The sequence below is a fragment of the Danio rerio genome, chromosome 7 (assembly GCF_052040795.2).
Source record: "Danio rerio strain M-AB ecotype USA chromosome 7, GRCz13ab, whole genome shotgun sequence".
NCBI classification, from domain to species: Eukaryota; Metazoa; Chordata; class Actinopteri; order Cypriniformes; family Danionidae; genus Danio; species Danio rerio.
Genome location: NC_141027.1, coordinates 12,544,648 through 12,565,559, shown reverse-complemented (window position 1 = coordinate 12,565,559; position 20,912 = coordinate 12,544,648). Strand labels below are relative to the sequence as shown.

The window sequence follows — 20,912 nt, the reverse complement described above, 5'->3', positions numbered from 1 at the left end:
CTCTTTGTTTGTTTATTCAGAGGCAAAGTTAGTTTGTTAGTTAGTTAGTGCATCTTAGTACACACTTCCAGCAATTCCTCGAATCAAATATCTCGTTTGTCACGAGAGGCATGAATGAAATTCCTGAATGAAAGAGCCAAACTGCAGTTAAAGTCTACCATTTAATAATTTAGCAAATAATTCCATTACTGATGTCCATGTAAACACAGTCACTGTCTTTCTCCTCTGCCTCTGTGCGTTTGTTTTGCCTCTGTGAAAATCAGCGCATGCCCAAACTGACACTCCTATTTTTATGCAAATTTTTACAGACCTTCTCTCTTTCCCCTCCTTCGACACTCCCCCCTAAAAAGAGCTGGACACGCCCACTTTTCAAATTTTTCCAACATAGAGGTGTAAAAAAAAACCCTGCTGAAACAAGGAGGTTTCATGGCCCTTTAAGGCGTTCAGATTTTTTTAATCAATGATGATAGCAACTTTAATAGAGTCAGATTAATAACAGTGGAGTCAGATGCTTTCTATTTCCGATTATTAGTTCAGAATAGCAGCGTAAGCATCGAGCCTTACACAAATAAGCGACATTTCACCTTCACAAAGTTTACAAAAGTGCATTAGCCATGTGCGCTTTACTGTTCTAGAAACCAAGCTATCTAAACCCAATTAGCATTTCAAGACAAGTATTATACCCAGAAAACACATTTTGCCCTATTCATGAATCATTCAGTTCTCCTGGCTTCGCTTTAATGACAGCGACTCCTCTGTAATGTATTCTAAATCATGTAAATTATGCACATGCATAATTAATACCATGTGTACTAACATTATTAGTCGAGCAACAAAACCCTTTTCTCCTCTTTAGAAGGGGAAAGACAGAAACAGAAGCTGAGAAGAGAAAGAAAATCGCTTCAATCCAAAGCATCTGTCATGTTTTCCATTCTTTCTGGAAAGGAAGATTTCTCAGTCCTCTGTCTGAGGTCAGCCATAACCACGAGCGGTCTGACAAAACAATGACAGAGATCTGCCCGCTGAAGACTCAAATCAAGTGTGGCGCTGTCATATATGCTACGATGACAAACACAGATATTTGACAGGATCTTTACTGCTCTCGCCTGAAGAGAGAGACACAGTTTTGGGCAAAAATGTCATCTGTTGAATTTAGTTTTGGGGAGCTTGGCGGCTCAGTGATTAGCACTGTCGGCTCACAGCGAGAAGGTCGGTGGTTCGAGTGCCGGCTGGGCAAGGTGGCATTTCACAGTTGCATGTTCTCTCTGTGTTTGCGTGGGTTTCCTCCAGGTGCTCCAGTGTCTCCTACAGTCTAACGGCATGCACTATAGATGTATTACACTGACCATAATGTATAATTGTGTGTGTGTGTGTGTGTGTTTGTGTTTGTGTGTGTGTGTGTGTGTTTGTGTGTGTGTGTGTGTGTGTGTGCGTGCGTGCGTGCGTGCGTGTGTGTGTTTGAATAAGAGTGTATGTATGTTTCCCAGTGGGAGGCAGCTGGATGGGCATCCACTGTGTAAAAAGAAATGCTAGAATAGTTGGCGGTTCATTCCGCTGTGGCGGCCTCTGAAATAGAGACTAAGCTGACAAAAGCCAATGTAAGAGAAAAGAGCCCTGCCACCACATAGTTTTACCTTGATTTTACTTTGCTTTTGTGGAACTGTGCTTCACCAGACTTGAACCCAAGCATTCTGCATTACAAGTACTTTACAAGGTGAGCTACCGAGCAAACTGACCTCCCCAGAAACATTGTCCATGTTTGATTATAAATCATAGGTGTTTTGTGGTATTTATTTGGTGTTGTGCTAAGAACCGCATGGAAATAATCTTTATTTTATTTATGAAATATCCCTGTAAATATCATTAGTGCGAAAAGGAACAAAAGTTATCATCATTCATTGAACAAAAATGATTTGTTGGATTTTAGGGAAGTGGTTGCAAACAATGTCGATGGGTTGAATTTAAATAAACAAATTAAGTTGAACATTTTTTTATTTAATTTGTTTGTTTAAACTCAGCCCATATAAATTGTTTGCATCCACTTACCTTAAAAAAACAGTGACTGCAGACAAGTGTATTTTTACATTCACTTATTTTAGTTTCGCAAAAAATTTAGGCTGAAGGACAATGCTTAACACAATTTATACCAAATAGAATCCTATGTTAGTCAATAAAAACATGTTTCCCCCTCAATCAGTAACATTTTGAACATATCATTATAAATTTACAGACTTATAAAAGTAAATGTATAACGACAAATCACTATGAATTTACTTTTGAGCCTGAAGCAGTTCAGTTGCGTAATAAATGTAGTTGATCGATGGTTTATAATTAGTAATATTTTTAAATTATTCTTATTTATTATGGGCAGCACATTGGCTCAGTGGTTAGCATTGTCGCCTCACAGCAAGAAGGTTGCTGGTTTAAGTCACGGCTGAGTCAGTTGGCGTTTTTGTGTGGAGTTTGAATGTTCTCCCCATGTTGGCGTGGGTTTCCTCCGGGTGCTTTGGTTTTCTCCACAGTCCAAAGACATGCGCTATAGATGAATTGGGTAAACAGAATTGTCCGTAGTATATGAGTGTGTGTGTGGATAAGTGTGTACGGGTGTTTGCCAGTACTGGGTTGTGGCTGGAAGGGCATCCGCTGTGTAAAACATATGCTGGAATAGTTCACAGTTCATTTTGCTGGTGACCCCTGATAAATAAGCGACTAAGCCAAAGGAAAAAAAAGAATGAATTTTTTTTGTTTTTTTTTGTTTTGTTTCTGTACTTGAGGTTAAGAGTTGGTATTTATCGAGTCAAGTATGTTATTTCTGTTGTATGTGAAACACCATACCATGTTAGAATGAATTGTCCCATGGGAATAATAAAACTTTAAACCACTACTAACTAGGGTTCCCACGCTTCTTGAAAGTATCTAAAAGTACTTTCAAAGTAATTTCTGACATGTGGATTCAAGGCCTGGAAAGTAATTAAAACCAAACTCAGCTTCTTAAAAGGGCTTAAATTAAAGTTGAATGCACATTTGTTTATGGTTTTATTTCAACAATTATACTAAATTCTCAAAAACAGAACGAGAAAATGTCAAAATTCCTTAAATCATAAGTGTAAATCTTGTACAATAACACTATCGAAAATGCAAAAGATGATTCCTTGAATTTACTAAAATATTTTAAGTTGAGTGATTGTAAACAATTTGTTTGGACTGGATTTAAACAAACAAATTAAGTTAAACATTACTAAATTTAATTTGTTTGCTTAAATTCAACACAATTAAATTGTTTGCAACAATTTTGCTGAATTTTTTTCAGTGCATTTAAAAATCAGTAGTAATACACCAGTTTTGATTTTTTTTCAGTTCTTTAAACGTGATTTTAAAATAGTCAAAGTCTTTCTCTTTCTAATGTAACTATTTGGGAACCCTTTAACTACTACATAATGCTATTTCTTCTACAGAAATAACATTTTCTGTATCCTGCACAGATTAAGTCTTTGTGATATTAAAGAGACCGCCATGTGCTACTGCAGTGTAACCTCCGCTCTCTTCCTCCTTTTGTTTATTGCCAGTATAACTTTAGAGGAGCTGCAGCAGCTTGTGTTGTGATTGCGTTCTGCTGATTACAGGAAGATCTGGAAGCGATTCCACAGTTGATTATGTGGTCGGCGAACAAAGACGCTCTTTCTGAATCGCAGCATCCGAGCAATATCGCTTGCACACAGGCGGGAGCACCTGTTAGAGAGCGCTTGAGTAGAAATAACAGACAGCTATGGGCTGGAGAGGAGACGACTCCTGCTGCAGTTGACCTGAAAGAGAACACTGACCGTAGAACGAGACTGTTAGAGCTAATCCATGCTGTTCTGACCATTACAGTGCAGTGAACGCTTGTGTTGCAATGTGAATGATTATATGTACAGCATGAGGATTTGATACTGTACATGTGTACCAAACAAAATGTAGTGTTGCATCACCCGGTGCATGTTTGGAATTCAATTTTACCACAGCAAGCATTTTGTTTTGTTCTGACCTCTTTCCATGACAGCCTTTTTGATGACTTTCACCTAAATTTGACAGCCCTCAGAATATTTTCTTCTAGAAGCAAATGACCACAGTATATGCATATGATTATCATAATCAAGTGTGTGATTACAGTATATACACTACCTGACAAAAGTCTTGTCGCCTATCCAAGTTTTAGGAACAACAAATAATAATAACTTGACTTCTAGTTGATCATATGGTATTAGAAGTGGCTTATATGAAAGGCAAAGGCCTCTAGATTACTCTTAGCTCAATAATGTTCAGCTCTGGTGACTGGGCTGGCCAATCCTGGGGCACCTTGACCTTCTTTGCTTTCAGGATCTTTGATGTGGAGGCTGAAGTATGAGAAGCAGCGCTATCCTGCTGAAGAAATTGCCCTCTGCTGTGGTTTGTAATGTAATGGGCAGCACAAATGTCTTGACACCTCAGGCTGTTGATGTTTCCATCCACTCTGCAGATCTCATGCACACCCCCATACTGAATGTAACCCCAAACCATGACTTTTCCTTCACCAAACTTGACTGATTTCTGTGAGAATCTTGGATCCATGCGTGTTCCAGTAGGTCTTCTGCAGTATTTGTGATGATTGGGATGCAGTTCAACAGATGATTTTTATATATAATAAAAAAAGAGGCATTTTGAATTTAGGCTTCCCTCTTGGTTAAGCAAACAACATTCCAAAACTGTGATTTTTTAACACAAGGCACATACCAAACTGCATTAAAATTAAATCAGATTTCATGCTTTTTAAAAATAGACAAATACAAGGTGAACGGACTAAGCCCAGGGATAGAACCTTGAGGAACTGTGCACGATAGAGAAACTGAAGCCTTGTTTATACTCGAGGCGTTTGCTAGTTTGCTTGAGTGTGCGTGGTAAATGTGACGTCATTGGTGTTTTTTTGGAGGTTCTCTTTGGGTCCGCGCGACATGTTTTCGGCTGGTGGAGCGCCTAATTTTTTTGAGACTCGAGCGGACAGTTCGCGCACCACCACATTTGATTTGAGTTGAATATGAAACGCTTTGAAGAGATTTTGTCTGAAACAGTTACGCCTGTACAGACTTCTCTTATGATCCGCGATCATAGAGATAACCAGATGATCAATAATTCTTGGCTAGAAATTGCAACAGCTGTAGGAAAGGAGGAAATGTTTTTTTTTTTAAGTTTGAAAAAACCTGAGGGATATGTTTGTTAATGCTAAAAGAGGTCATGGCAAAAGTGGAGACCCATGTACACAATCACAGAATATGTTCTTCCTCCATTCATAGGTTTTATGCTGATGTGTGTTACAATTTTGAATTTAAAACAAATTAATAGTAGCAAAACTATAAATAAGCAATAATATAAATAATTTATTTGACAACTGGGAAGGAATATTTGAATCGCTTTACAGTATACTACTGATGCCCTGTTTCTATGCTTTATTGGTGATAATGGTCAGGAATGTTGGACCATTACTGCCTTTTTAGCCTAAGTAGAGGACAGAAACTATAGCCAGACAGTAATGTGTGAATTGTGGAGAGAGCTAAATCTAAAAGTCTTTTTGTTTTTTGCTTTTATTCTTGATATATTAAGAAAAATCTTTTTGTAGAGCAAGCCATGTTCTCTTATCATAAATATTTTAATATTTGTTTATATTTAATTAATATTTAATAAGTTTAATATTTTAAGCATTAATAGATAAAACTGTCCGAGATGGTGTATGAACAAAAGCAAGTAATGCTTCAAAGTTTGATTAAACAAAAATCTAGAATGGTTATAAAAATCCTTATAATCATAAAAATAATTTATAAAAACAATACAAATAATTAGTTTAAAAATCTTGAATGAAATTAATGATATGACGTAGTTCCGGAAACTTCCTTCTTCTCTGTTTATCCGTCTGTCTTTGCGGTCAGTTTCTTTTCAAAAGTATAAATCCAGCTTGATGATGATGACATAAACTCCTCAAGGCTGGCAGAAACACGTCTGTCAGATAAATATGAGCAAAACCATCCCAAAACAGTACACTAAACCCTTATATGCTGTTGGGGGGGTTTTCATGCAGTCTGTGGTAATTTTGAGCCTTACTTTGGCTGCAACTTTCCCTGTGTTTCAGCAAATAGAATGATTTGTGGTGACAAATCTAGTTTTGACAAACATTTTGCTTTGAAAATGTTAAAAAAATTCAACAATACACTGACTAACCTTTTGTTATGTTAGAGGCTGTTTTTGCCCATTGACATTTTAATGACATTTTTTGATTGCAAAGCCATGGCAGTATATAATCATGCATTCTTGATTGTTGCTGCTTTTCCCTGTTGGGAAGTGGTGAAATATCCTATTTTTACTATTGATCATCGGTTGCAGTGCAAAAAAAGTTTAGTTTATGCCTTCTAGATAGAGTAGTGTGTGTTACTTATCTTGATATTTCTAAGAAAATCTAAATAAGCAGCTCAGCACTCAGTACAGTTAACATGGTAAGTGTATTTATGCACACACACTCTGTAATCTGCTGTTTTACTCCATAGAACTCATTATAAAAGCCACAGACGATTTGCACAGGCCTATCTAAAAGGTTAATGATGCCAACTGATGAACAACAATAAAACTGACACATTTTACCTTATGCAAACTGGGAAAACCCCTAACAATAAAGAGTGCATGATTATATGCTGTCATGGCTTTGCAATAAAACAAAATGTCATTACAATGGAAGTCAATGGGACAACAGCCACAAACACAATGAAAGGCTAGTCAATTTGAGCGCTACACAAGGGTTAATACCAACACAATGCTGTAAGCAGATGTTAAATCTAAAAGCATGGTTTTCTGAGTCAGTATCCATTTTCCGAGTCAGTACCCATATAAATATAAGCGAGAATTCCTATCCAAATCATTTCGCTCAAGGGCAGGAGGATATCAGAGAAAGATTGAGATCTTAATAACAGTCCGCTTGCATCTTCCACCCCTCAGAAGCTTGTGACGTGAACCTTTTCTGTTTAGGGTGACTGCGGCTTCTCTGAGCGGAATTAATAAGCTGGAATTTGATAGCGTAATGCTTTCTAGGCTGAAGTGATAGGCCATTTAGAAAGTCAATATCCTGTTGTCCTTCTTTCTGCCTTTTTTTTCTCTAAACATCCTCCGTTCGAAACACTTTTCACACAGCTGTCACTGGATTCATGTTTTTCGGTGCCATTAGAGATAATCACAAATAGCAAATCATTTCCTTTTTCCCCCCATGCTCTTGTTCAAGCTTGACAGTGTTGTTGTTATTACCTGTCTGGAAATCTACGGGAAAATGTCTTCTGTATTTTTGTTTTTGTAATAGCATGCATTCATTTTATGTCCTCACGAAGCACACAGGCAGGCAAAGTTCCTAACAAAGCAGACAAAATAATCAGGAGCAGGTCTAAAAATGATTTTTGAATAGGGATAAATACTGGGGTGTTTCCTTTCCCCTTGATATTGTAATATTGCGACAAAAGTAGTCAGCAGTAATGCAAAGAACAATGGCTTTGTGTAACATATCTGATTTTGTTGTTTTGTGTTTGTTCGACAGGAACTGCGAGGGCAGAAACATCCGTTACAGAACATGCAGCAACACAGTAAGTTAATATGATGTGTTATGAGGCCCACCAGGCATCTGTAACTGCAAAAAAGCTGCAGACTTATATAGAACTGGATGCAGTTCATAAAATTATACAGATTCATATTAAGATTAATTTGTTTGATATTTGATTAAATTGGATATTAATCCTGTTACAAGTGACATTGTACTGGTCAAGCTCCATTTTTGACTGCTCTTTATAAAAAAAGAATAATAATAAACTCCCCCAAATAGTGTTACCATTTTGAATCCATTAAGCCTGTCTCAGCGTATGGCTGGAGCACATTTAGCTTAGCTTAGCTTAGATCATTGAATCGGATTAGAACATTAGCATCTCGCTCAATATTGTCATAGTACACAATGCAACTATAGAAGAGTCAATCTTTAAATAGGACAATTATCAAAACTCTTTTTATTTTAGTGTAATGCTAATGGTCTAATCTGTTTTAATTATTTAACCTAAGCTAAAATAAAAGTGCTAAATTGGATAGGACAATTATAAAGCGTTTTGGGCCTTTTTATGAACAAGATTCTAGTGGTCTAATCCAGTTCAATGATTTATGCTAAAGAAACACTGCTCTTTGTAAAATAAAAATGAAACTCCCCCATACAGTTAGGTTTACCATTTTTGAATCCATTAAACCTGTCTCTGGGTCTGGCCGGAGCATTTTAGCTTAGCTTAGTTTAGCTTAGCTTAGATCATTGAATCGGATTAGAACATTAGCATCTCACTCAATATTGTCATAGTACACAACGCAACTATAGAAGAGTCAATCTTTAAATAGGACAATTATCAAAACTCTTTTTATTTTAGCAAGATGCTAATGGTCTAATCTGTTTTGATTATTAAAGCTAAGCTAAGATAAAAGTGCTAAATTGGCTAAATTGGATAGCATAATTATAAAACGTTTTGGGCCTTTATATGAGCAATATTCTAGTGTTCTAATGCAATTCAATGATTTATGCTATAGAAACACTGCTCTTTGTAAAATAAAAATAAAACTCCCCCAAACAGTTAGGTTTACCATTTTTTAATCCATTAAGCCTGTCTCTGGGTCTGGCTGGAGCACATTTAGCTTAGCTTTGCTTAGCTTAGATCATTGAATCGGATTAGAACATTAGCATCTCGCTCAATATTGTCATAGTACACAATGCAACTATAGAAGAGTCAATCTTTAAATGGGACAATTATCAAAACTCTTTTTATTTTAATGAGATGCTAAAGGTCTAATCTGTTTTAATTATTTAAGCCAAGCTAACCCTGCTAAAAAATCCAGCTTAAACCAGGAATAATAGAAGTGGAAGTGGCCAAAACCTCTCTAAAACCAGCCTGGTTGTGGCCAAAACCTCTCTAAAACCAGGAAGTGGTTTTAGAGTGGCCAAAGTGGAAGTGGCCAAAACCTCTCTAAAACCAGCCTGGTTGACCAGCTAAAACCAGCCAACCAGCCTAGGCTGGTTTAAGCTGGATTTTTCAGCAGGGAAGCTAAGCTAAAAGTGCTCCTACCAAATCTGGAGGTTGACTAAATTGGATAGGACATTGACCTAATATTTTGGGCCTTTTTTTATGAGCAAGATATAGTGGTCTAATCCAATTCAATGATCTATGCTAAAGAAACACTGCTCTTTGTAAAATAAAAATAAAACTCCCCCAAACAGTTTGGTTTACTATTTTTTAATCTATTAAGCCTGTCTCTGAGTCTGGCTGGAGCACTTTTACATTAGCTTTTGAGAGTTTTTGAGAGAGAGAAAGTGTTTATACGGGTGGTTTGTCAAGCCCACTCACCTATGTGAACACCTATGAGAAGCACACTTTATAACTGCACAGTGTTTGTGTCAGTTAATGTGTCAATGAGATGAATGAGTGTGTTTTCTACTAACAATTGTGATCACCTTTCAAAAATTTAATATTTCCCAAAACATTTGTTTTCCAGAGAAATCCACTCTATGTATAGGACCAGTTGAGATATTTACTCAATAGTTTCTTTATACATGGGGGAAATAATAAGACCTACTATAAAAATGTTATGTCAGAGTGAGAACTGAGTGGGATTTAGTCTACCGCTGAGTGAGCAGAATGTCATTCAATTCAGTTCATTCATTTTCCTTCGGCTTAGTTTTTGATTTATCCGAGGTCGCCACAGCAGAATGAACTGCCAACTATTTCAGCAAATGCTTTTTTCAGCCGATGCCCTTACAGCCACAACCCATTATCGGGAAACACCCATACACTATCATATTTACAGACACACTCATACACTACGGCCAATTTAGTTCATCCAGTTAACCTATAGCGCATGTCTTTTGACTGTGGGGGAAACTGGAGCACCCCAAAAAAAAACACACCAACACGGGGAGAACATGCAAACTCCTCACAGAAATGCCAACTGGTCTAGCTTGGACTCCAACCAGTGATGTTCTTGCTGTGGGACAACAGTGCTAACCACTGAGACACCGTGCTACCTCAATTTAATTCAATTCAGTTCAATTTAATTAAATTAAATTCAGTTCAATTCAGTTCAATTCAATTCAATTCAATTCAATTCAATTCAATTCGTATCAATACATTTCAGCTGCACATTATTGCATTACAATAAAATTTGGAAAAGTTATAGTTATTAGTTACCATAACTTTATTAGTTACTATTGAATATTAGCTATCATTTTTGGGGCCGTGAATGACTGATTGAAGCACTCACCCAGAAAGAAAAAAAATATTGAGCTTTGTTTACTCTGGTCTGAATCATGACCTAGTTCTTTAAATGTTTCTTTAACAAATTGTTCAAAATGAGTCGCAAATCAATCTTAAACTCTTTAGCATAATGGCTTGAAAATGAGTTGTTAATGGAACTGTTATGCAACCAGAATTGTTAAGTGGAGTCAGAACTGTTGCTATTTGATTCAGTCAATAGTCACCAACTACTTGACGGCCTCATTGTGAGAGCCGTTAGATGCCCATGTGTCTCAAGAACCGTTTTAATCAAAAGCCTGTGTTTTTTTTTCTTCTTCTTCTTCTTCCATTTAAGTAGTTTCTTCTAGAATCGCATTCCTCTTTCACCCACAATTTCAATCAGAGCCATCTGGGAAAGATTCCCAGCATAACATTTATTCAGTTTCCGTCAAAACAGTGTGAACTGATGCTCGGTCTTCCCTGTCAGGCTTTATAATTGCTGTTGATGAGGGCCATTGTTAAATTGCACTTTTTTTTTCATTACCAATCTTGACATTGAGGACTTGTCATTTGTAATGACTCTATCCGATGGAGACACTTTAGTCACGGTCATCACTGATGGTCTTTGCACATGGGGTTACCGAGAAGAAGACCGAATGATTAAATGAGTTCAGTGTCCTGAGCTGCAGAGGAAGAATTGTGGTTTTTTATAGTGCACCGGAGATGACAGAGGAAATATTGTCTTTCAAAACATGGAGGTTTGCCATCAGTTCATTCGTTAATGCGCCCGGTCATCTGCATAAGCTTTATGATGTCACACACGTGATCACAACTTAATCTCACCGCATCGAAAAATAACATTTCCAGTGTCATTGTCAGGTCAGCTGTTATTTTTGGACCTATTGCAACCCCAAATCAGAAAAAGTTAGGACAGTATGGAAAACAGAGATAAAAATAGAAAGAAGTGATTTCTAAATTTACTCTGACTTGTATTTCATTGCAGACAAACATTACATTAAAACATAAACATTATTCCATGTGTTCCTTGTGATTTTTATTTTTAAATAAACATGTATTTAAATTTGGTTTTTAAAACACAATTTAAAAAAAGTTGGAACAGTAAAGCATTTACCACTTTGTAATGTTGCCATTCCTTTTTACAACACTTAAAAGACGTTTACGGGCTGAAAACACCAGGGGCCTCATGTACGAAGACTTGTAAAAGCAATGGCAAAAGCAAGCCAAAAGAGAAACTTTGAACAGAATGTGAATTGAAGGTGCTGCTTACGGAGGTAGACTGGAGGAAAATTGTGTTATTTGCAAGTTTGTCCTCCGGAATTAACAACAAAAGAAAAAAATAGAGTGGGGAGAGTTTAGCTGATGCGGTTAACACAGTTGGGTCTGAACATCGCACTGTGGAGTTAAAAGAGAAATAGTGTGATTTATAGGTGTAAAATGTTGAAGCAGCCTTACCAGTCTCAGTGGCGCAGCTCGTAAAGTGCATGATAACATGTTTTGACACGTTCGAGCATGAACTTGGTTTGAATCCAGCGTCTGATGAACTTTTTCTTCTTTTTTTCCCCACTACATATCAGATTTTGCCTATTATTTATCACAAGAAAGACAAGTAGGAATCATTAATAAGTCTGTGCATCATACTTTATTTGCACATTTATTGAATGGAAATGTTTCTGATTCACGCATGCAAATTCATCTTCAGGTGGTGTCTTTATAGCAATGTGCGTGCAGTAGATCGCTCCCATTACAATGGGAAAACAGGCGACCGCTGCAAATTGCGCTTTAATGTTTGGCTGGTTAACTGTATGGTATGGACACCTTATATACCTGCTAGATGAACCTGTCTCATACAGCTGCCATTGCAAGGCTCAAAGACACTTTGTAGAGGGCAATTTAACACAACTGCTTCTAGGAGTCGCCAATGGGAATAAAACAGACACGCACAAAAAATGTGCGCACATTACCACGTTCAGTTCATCTTAAGTAAATACAAACATGAGTGATTCTGAGCGTGAAACCTGGCGTACGCAAAGTTTTTGTGCGTATGCAGCGTTGATACATGAGGCCCTAGGTGATGAAGTGTTTCAGGTTTAATTTTGTCCCATTCTTCCAGCAAACAAGTCTTAAGGTGGGCAACAGTATGGGGTCTTCATTGTCGCATTTTGCACCTCAAAATGCACCATAAATTCTCTATTGGAGACAGGTCGGGACTGCAGGCAGGCCAGTCAAGTACCTGTCTCCTCTTCCTTCCGTCCGCAGCCTGGACTTTGTAATGTGGTTTTGCATTGTTGAAATATGCATATGAAATATGAAATATGAGTCCCTGGAAAATAAGGAAGCATATTTTGCTCCAAAATCTCTATGTACTTTTCAACGGTATTGGTATCATTACAGAAGTGCAAGTTACATTTGCCAAGGGCACTGACACAACCCCATACTATGACAGTGCCCAGCTTTTGGACTTGTTGCTTGTAACTTGTGGATGTTTTTTTCTTTGGTTCTGAGCACACAGAGTTAATTTCTTCTGAAATACGGATTCTTCTGACCACAATACATGTTTCAAGTGTGTGATGGTCCATTCTAGATGCAGATGAAAAGGTGACGGAGCTTCTGGACACTGTTAACATATGGCTCCCTTTTGGCACAAGACGCCAGGCATTTGTGGATGTACATATTGCAGTACTCAACAAGTTTTGCCAAAGTAGTTTTGAGCCCATGTGGTGATATGCCTTATAGATTAATAAGGATTATTGATGCAGTGCCGCCTGAGGGATCAGAGATCACAGTTGTTCTGCTTAGGCTTGCGCCCTTGTCTTTTTACGCACTGAAATTCTTCCAGATTATTTGAATCTTTTAATGTTGTCATGCACTGTTGAAGGTTAAACATCCAAATGTCTTCCCATCTTTCTTTGAGGAACATTGTTTTTAAACATTTCAATAATTTTCCTATGTATTTGTTGGCGATCTTCAGCCCAGGACTAGACCTTTCTTGGATGCTGCTTTTGAACCAAACCATAATTACAATCACCTGTTGACATCGCTTGTATTAAATCACATCATTTACCAGTATATCTGATTACTAGCCCTGTTTAGCTTTTTGGAATGTGTTGCAGGTCTAAATGTACATTTACAAATGAAATGAAGTTTTTGACAAAACAAGAAATTTTTTTGTGTTCATTTTTTTTGCAATGAAGTACAAGTCAATCTGAAAATCACTGCTTTCTTTTTTTATTTGCGTTTTTCATACTGTCCCAACTTTTTCTGATTTTGGGGTTGTATGTGACGGCATGATTATGTGTTATGAAAATTAAGTAACGAAAAACTGAAAAACTCACCTTAAAAATGACTTTTGCTGCAAAATTAATTTAAATCCATCTAAATTAATTGAAACAACAAAAGTCTATCTTGTCTTTGGGACAAATTTATTTATTTTTTTTAAAATAATTTTGTTTATGCGTTTTTCACCTTTTATTGGGATAGGATAGTCAACATAGTTTCAAGCCAGGAATCGAACTCGGTGCCTTGAGTACCATGGTGCTATATGTCAGTGCACTTAACCACTAGGACTTGGCGCTGACCAACCTAATTGTTTTATGTTGAATCCACTTAAATATGTAAAAACAGTTAAGTTAACTTAATCAATTTGTGTTGTGACAACATGAAGGGATTGTGTTGAACCCTGCATTTTTTACAGTATATTGACTTGCAGATCATGAGTTAGTGGACAAATAGTTTTAGAATTCTCTATAGATTTTTTATCTAAACTCCAAAACATACTAAAGTGGGTGAAATCTTACTGAAGGGAATGCTGATCACCAAAATGGTGACTTATGGTGAAATGGGGACTTATCAAAACGTTATCAAAAACAGTCCATATAAAACATACTACTTTAGTTAATCAAGATAATTTTTGTTCCTCACATTGGACTTTGGTGTTAGTCTTATGGAAAATGGGATTTGACATTTAGTGTACAATTAAAATATGAATATATAAATACAGTGAATAAAGTGCAAAGACAACCAAAGCAGATATAACAAAGACTGTGACTTGTATTTACAATTCTTAAAGTGAACAGCTACAACAATGAAGTAATTAAAAAAATAAATAGATATATATATATATATATATATATATATATATATATATATATATATATATATATATATATATATATATATATATATATATATATATATGTATATGTATATATGTATATATATAAAATAAATAGAATATGTGTCCACGGGGTCTAAAATTGTCTTAAATTTTTTGTCTTAAATCTTCTGAGTATCCTAATCCTACTTTGTCTATCCAAAAGTACAAGCAGTGTCGCTCACCCCTAACCTAATGTACTAAACACAAGAGTATTCCTACGTGTTGCGACCTTCTTTCCTGTCCACTTCGTCGGAGCCTCGTAAACAACAGGACAAATGAACGAAATACTGAATAACTATAGCAGTTTTAATGAAAGGATTAGTTCACCCAAGAATGAACATTATTTCATCATTTACTCACCTTTTACTTGTTTTAAACCTGTTTGTCTTTATTTCTTCTTTTAAAGAAAATAATCCAAGATATTTTGATGAAAGCTGAAAACCTGTAACCATTGACTTCCATAATATTTGTTTTACCTACTTAGGAAGTCTACAGGTTTTCAGCTTTATTCAAAATATCTTGTTTTGTGTTCAGCTGAATAAAGAAACTAATTCTTATGTGATTGTGTGTGAGTAAATAGTGGATAAATTTAATTGTTTTGGTGAACTGTCTCTTTAAGTTGTATTTCCCTTAACCCTACTTTTTCTTCCAATCAGGACTGTCCTCTAGAGTCAGGTGACTTCAGGGCTCAACAATGCTCCGCCCACAATGACATCAAGTACCAGGGACAAACCTATGAATGGATACCTGTGACCTACGACCCAATTTCACCCTGCGCCCTCCGATGTCAAGCTCGGGGGAAAGGCCAGGTGGTGGAACTGGCGCCCAAAGTGTTGGACGGGACTCGGTGCAAGGCGGACTCTCTGGATATGTGTATCAGTGGGATCTGTCAGGTAAACATCACTCAATGACCTTTGAACCTTTGGAACTTTGAAAAATATTGCCATACATTATGATTCAAATCTGGGTATTTACGTTGTGCATCGAGTGCATCACATTGGTAAATGTGACAAGTTCTAAGTATATGCTTGTCTCTTCATTAAAGTGATTAGAATAAGTTTTATGGATTTCATTTTTAACCTTTATGACCTTTTATTGGATCATCTGAGGTTATTTAATGGTAAAAATACACATTTGTTATTCGAAGATAAACACATGAGGGTGTTTAAATGATGCCAGAATAGTCATTTTCTGTCAGCTATTCCTTTATGATTATTGATGTAATTCATTCATTCATTTTCTTTTCCGCTTAGTCCCTTTATCAATCAGGGGTCGCCACAGCGGAATGAACCGCCAACTTATCCAGCATATGTTTTACGCAGCGGATGCCCTTCCAACTGCAACCCATCTCTGGGAATTGATGTAATTGCAATAAAAAAAAAAAAAAAAAAAAATATATATATATATATATATATATATATATATATATATATATATATATATATATATACACACTCACCGGCCACTTTATTAAGTACACCTTACTAGACCTGGGTGTTAATACTTTGTGGCCTAAGTTCAACAAGGTACTGGAAATATTCCTCAGAGATTTTGGTCCATATTGACATGATAGCATCCCGCAGTTGCTGCAGATGCTCAATTGGTACTAATGGACCCAAAGTGTGCCAAGAAAATATTCCCCACACCATTACACCACCACTAGCAGCCTGAACCATTGATAAAAGGCAGGATGGATCCATGCTTTCATGTTGTTGATGCCAAACTCTGACGCTAATGTTAAGGGAAAAATCAAGACTCATCAGAACAGGCAACATTTTTGTCCAATTTTGGTGAGCCTTTGTGAATTGTAGCGTCAGTTTCCTGTTCTTAGCTGGCAAGAGTGGCACCCGGTGTGGTCTTCTGCTGCTGTTACCCATCCGCCTCAAGGTATTTTGCATTCAGAGATGCTGTTCTACAGACCTCGGTTGTAGCAAGTGGTTATTTGAGTTACTGTTTCCTTTCTATCAGCTGGAACCAGTCTGGCCATTCTCCTCTGACCTCTGCCATCAACATGGCATTTGTGCCCACAGAACTGCCGCTCACTGGATATTTTCTCTTTTTCAAACTATTCTCTGTAAACACTAGAGATGGTTGTTCGTAAAAATCCCAGCAGATCAGCAGTTTCTGAAATACTCAGACCAGCCCGTCTGGCACCAACAACCATATCACGTTCATAGTCACTTAAATCCCCTTTCTTCTCCATTCTGATGCTCACTTTAAACTGGAGCAGATTATTTTGACCACATGCCTGAATGCATTGAGTTGCTTTCATGTGATTGGCTGATTAGAAATTTGCGTTAACAAGCAGTTGGACAGGTGTACCTAATAAAGTGGCCACAGAGTGTGTATGTGTGTTTGTGTGTGTGTGTGTGTGTGTGTTTGTGTGTGTGTGTGTGTGTTTGTGTGTGTGTGTGTGTGTGTGTGTGTGTATTTTTTCTGAGGTCTATGCCTAAACTGCCAGCTAAATAAGCAAGCTTTCCATTAATGTTTGCTTTGTTATGATAAAAAAATATTTAGCCAATGTATGTCTATATTAAAATCTGCAATCTAAAGGCTCATACACACCGGGATGCTCTGTGTTTACGTTTATTGTCAGTGTTTTTCTGAGAGGTTTTTCCAGATTCACACCCACGGCAGGGATTTTCACTGGCGTCAAGCAGAAGAGTTGGCAAAATCCCTCCTTGACGTCAGATGGCGCTACAAAACTTTAAGCTTCTGACACCCGCTTATAACAAAGAAGAAGGAGACAGAAAGTTGACACGCTTGTTGTTAGTTACTGGCGATTCGAACAAGCATGGATGGTTCAAGCAGCAGCTCCAGCTCTAGCAATGAAGAAATGATTATGGTTCACCAGAGCAATAAGCAGCTCCACGCTCATATCGCCTTGGGGTCATCTTCTTCAATGTGCGCTCGCATTGAGAGTTTTGCGCTTAAGCACCTCCAAGTGCTGTTTACTGTAACTTCAGCAGCTCTGTGCACGTGAACAAAAGTGCCATGCTGATTAGTAGAGCAGGTTTTGACGCATTGCGAAACAAAATACAAAAAACGAGCATGAGGCGTTTTCTTAAAAAATGATGGCACCTGGTGTTTTGCACGTTGGTGTGCGCGATCACATTGGTGCCCTTTATTAAGTCACAAGACATTAAACGTCGACAGAAAATGCGAGCACATGCAAGGGTCTTAATGCTAAAAATATTGACAAAAAATTGCATTTAAGGTTGTTTAAATCAAGTCCTTACCCTACTGAAAAATCCAGCTTAAACCAGCCTAGGCTGGTTGGCTGGTTTTAGCTGGTTGACCAGCCTGGTATTAGAGGGGTTTTGGCCATTTCCAGGCTGGTTTCCAGTCATTTCCAGCCTGGTTTTAGCTGGTCAGGCTGAAAGAAGCCCAGCTAAAACCAGCTTGACCAGCCTAGCCAAGCTGGGAGCCCAGCCAAAACCATCTATGTCCAGCTAAAACCAATGGCCAAATGGCCAAAACCCTTGTAAAACCAGCCTGGTCGACCAGCTAAACCAACCAACCTGCCTAGGTTGGTTTAAGCTGGATTTTTCATTAGGATAGCAATGCAAAAAATATAGTAAATGAATTAAAAAAAAGAATATATATATATATATATATATATATATATATATATATATATATATATATATATATATATATATATATATATATATATATATATACAGTTGGAAGTTTACAAAATATCTTCATGATGATCCTTACTTCATAACCTAAGTAGTTTTGGCATAAAAGGAAAATGCATAATTTTAAAACATCTCATTTCATGTGTATAATTCATAACCCTGTATGTTTGTTAGTTTTGGGTGTTTTTGAGTTAGTTTTGAAATGAATCAAGTAGTTTAAGGTGAGTCTTCAGAAAAACACACATGATTGCTTAACACACTGAGCAGATTCAGCTTTGATACTGGCTGGGTTTCCATCACACTGTGTTAATGTGGATTTAGAAGTATCGCTTGATAAACAAGTGATAAAAACGGCGGTTTTTAATTGAAAATTCATTGTTTCTCCAATCAAATAAATGCTTACTTGAGGTTGTTTTGGTCTTAGAAAATATAAATGCTTTCTAGAGGTTGTTTCGGAAAAAGTGTTATTGCGATTTTTGCCATTTAAAAAAAAGTTGTATCTTTAAAAAATTCAGTACGACAGTAGCCGAAAACACATGCATAAAAAATAATGTCCTATATAAGCACATTTGTGACCCAATATGTTTGTTGGTTGCCATTCATAAATCATAGGTTACCTAAACAGCAGAGCAAATACATTTATCGATGTTTGTCAAGCGGTAATAGAAAAGGAACTCATTCAGATCTTCCTTTGTTTATTTGCTTCACTCTGGCTGTTTTTCTACTTTGTTTCTGGCTTGGATTTGTGACATGTCGTAAAAAAAAGTCTGTCTAACGGAAGCGGGAGCTTACCAGGTGCTCTTGAACGCAGCACGACATGGCCAAACTCCCAGAAAACCCCAAAAGTTCTGTTCAAAACTCAAATCTGAAAATGTTATTTATACCTAAGCCTTCTTAAGTGAGCATTTACAACGCTTAAGTTAATACCTCTGTCCTTTAAAGCACAGGCAAGGCTTGTTGATGAGGTGAAAAACGCTCTTCTGAAGCCAGAGTCACTTCGTATTTACGAGGGAGAATTCTTGACCTTTTCGTCCCTGTTGTAACACTCATATTATGAGAAAACAGCGAGAATAAGCTTTACAGTTTTATCCTGAATATATAAGGATCAAGTCTTTATTCACACCGAGTTACCAAGCCATCTGCTCCTGCCATAGCATCAGTCTCTTTTTTGGGGTTTTTTACTGCGTGTCCAAAAGCTTAATGTTATTGTTTGGTGGTACTGACGCCAACACGTTTTCCATTCTGGATATTTCTAACAGCCCAGCTCACATTTCCTTAGAAAAAATGTAAGCTAAAATGGAAAGATAATGAAATAATGACCATAAACTTAGGAAAACGGTCTCCCTCTCTTTTTCAGTGTTACATATGTGGGGATTTGGGGTATATTCAGGTCACTATTCTGCCAGTTTAACCTCAGTTCTGTGCCTTTTGTGTGAGCATAATTGGGACGAAAGCGACTGGAAATGAGTTTCCATTTTGACCACAGCTCAGTTTTATGAAGCTAAAAACTAAAGTAATTGCTTCTGTCGAAAGCCTGCATGCATAATAGGCCTGATTTGGGCACTAATTTAGTATTAATTGTGCAAATGGCTTTTCGGTGCACTTAAAGCTTGAATACGAGGACATTGTTTTGACTGTTCCTTTATTGTTTATGTTTGATTAACTATTTACAGATTTGGCTATAAATAATGTGCGTTTCTGTGAAAGGGATTCCACGAGTAGTCGCAGCTTTTTGTGGATCGTGTTGAAGTTATTTTGCACATAACAGATATTACTTGTAGGTGGCAGTCATGTTTCATTCTCAGTTTTTAGGCTGTTAGGCTCTCCCAGCAGGCACACAAAGTCATAAGACGTCATAATAGGTTATATTTCGGATGAGATGTCAAGTGACCAAAATTCAGTGTCTAGCCAGCATCTAAGGATATTGTTATTTTGATGTCTAATAAGTATGTCGAATGATGTTGATATTTGGTTGATTTTTACCCTGCTAAAAAATCCAGCTTAAACCAGCCTAGGCTGGTTGGCTGGTTTTAGCTGGTCGACCAGGCTGGTTTTAGAGGGGTTTTGGCCACTTCCAGGCTGGTTTCCAGCCATTTCCAGCCTGGTCTTAGCTGGTCAGGCTGGAAAATGACAAGCTAAATCCAGCTAAAACCAGCTTGACCAGCCGGGTTTAAGCTGGACATAGCTTGTTTTGGCTGGACTCCCAGCCTGGCTAGGCTGGTCAAGCTGGTTTTAGCTGGTCATCTCCCAGCCTAACCAGCAAAGACCAGGCTGGAAATGGCTGGAAACCAGCCTGGAAGTGGCCAAAACCCCTCTAAAACCAGGCTGGTCGACCAGCTAAAACCAGCCAACCAGTCTAGGCTGGTTTAAGCTGGATTTTTCAGCAGGGTAGTTGTGTTGGAAAGTGACACAAATCATATATGAAGCCGGCATCTTAAACCAACGTCATATTGACGTAAAATACTGACATTTATTCATCAGGTATGGCAACCGAAATCCAACCTCTAACAGACGACATAGTAGTAATGTTCACACAACGTCAAGCTGTAACATCAGTAGATGTGATTTTTGGTTGTTTTTAGGTTGGAAAGTGACCAGAATCCAAAATGTTGACGTTGTGTGCCTGCCAGACAGCTGCCAACTCATTTTCAGAAGAAGTTGCTAAAGGCAGAATGTTTGTTGCAAAAAGTTGCTAAATGGTGACATTTTGCATTATGACGTAATTGCGTAATCGCAATTAAAAACCTAATTTTTGTATAATATACAAATTAACTCAGGAATTGACCTGCTATCTTAGAA

The 20,912-nt window shown here is 37.3% G+C and overlaps 1 protein-coding gene across 1 annotated transcript in view; it reads left to right on the top strand.

Annotated features, from left to right (window-relative positions):
* adamtsl3 (ADAMTS like 3) overlaps window positions 1–20,912 on the top strand; it is a 403,073-nt gene that overhangs the window by 213,075 nt on the left and 169,086 nt on the right. Inside the window, exons 5-6 of the mRNA XM_087260149.1 lie at window positions 7,580–7,625; window positions 15,126–15,362. Of these exons, the coding sequence (XP_087116275.1) occupies window positions 7,580–7,625; window positions 15,126–15,362 (283 nt within the window). The remainder of the gene's footprint in view (window positions 1–7,579; window positions 7,626–15,125; window positions 15,363–20,912) is intronic.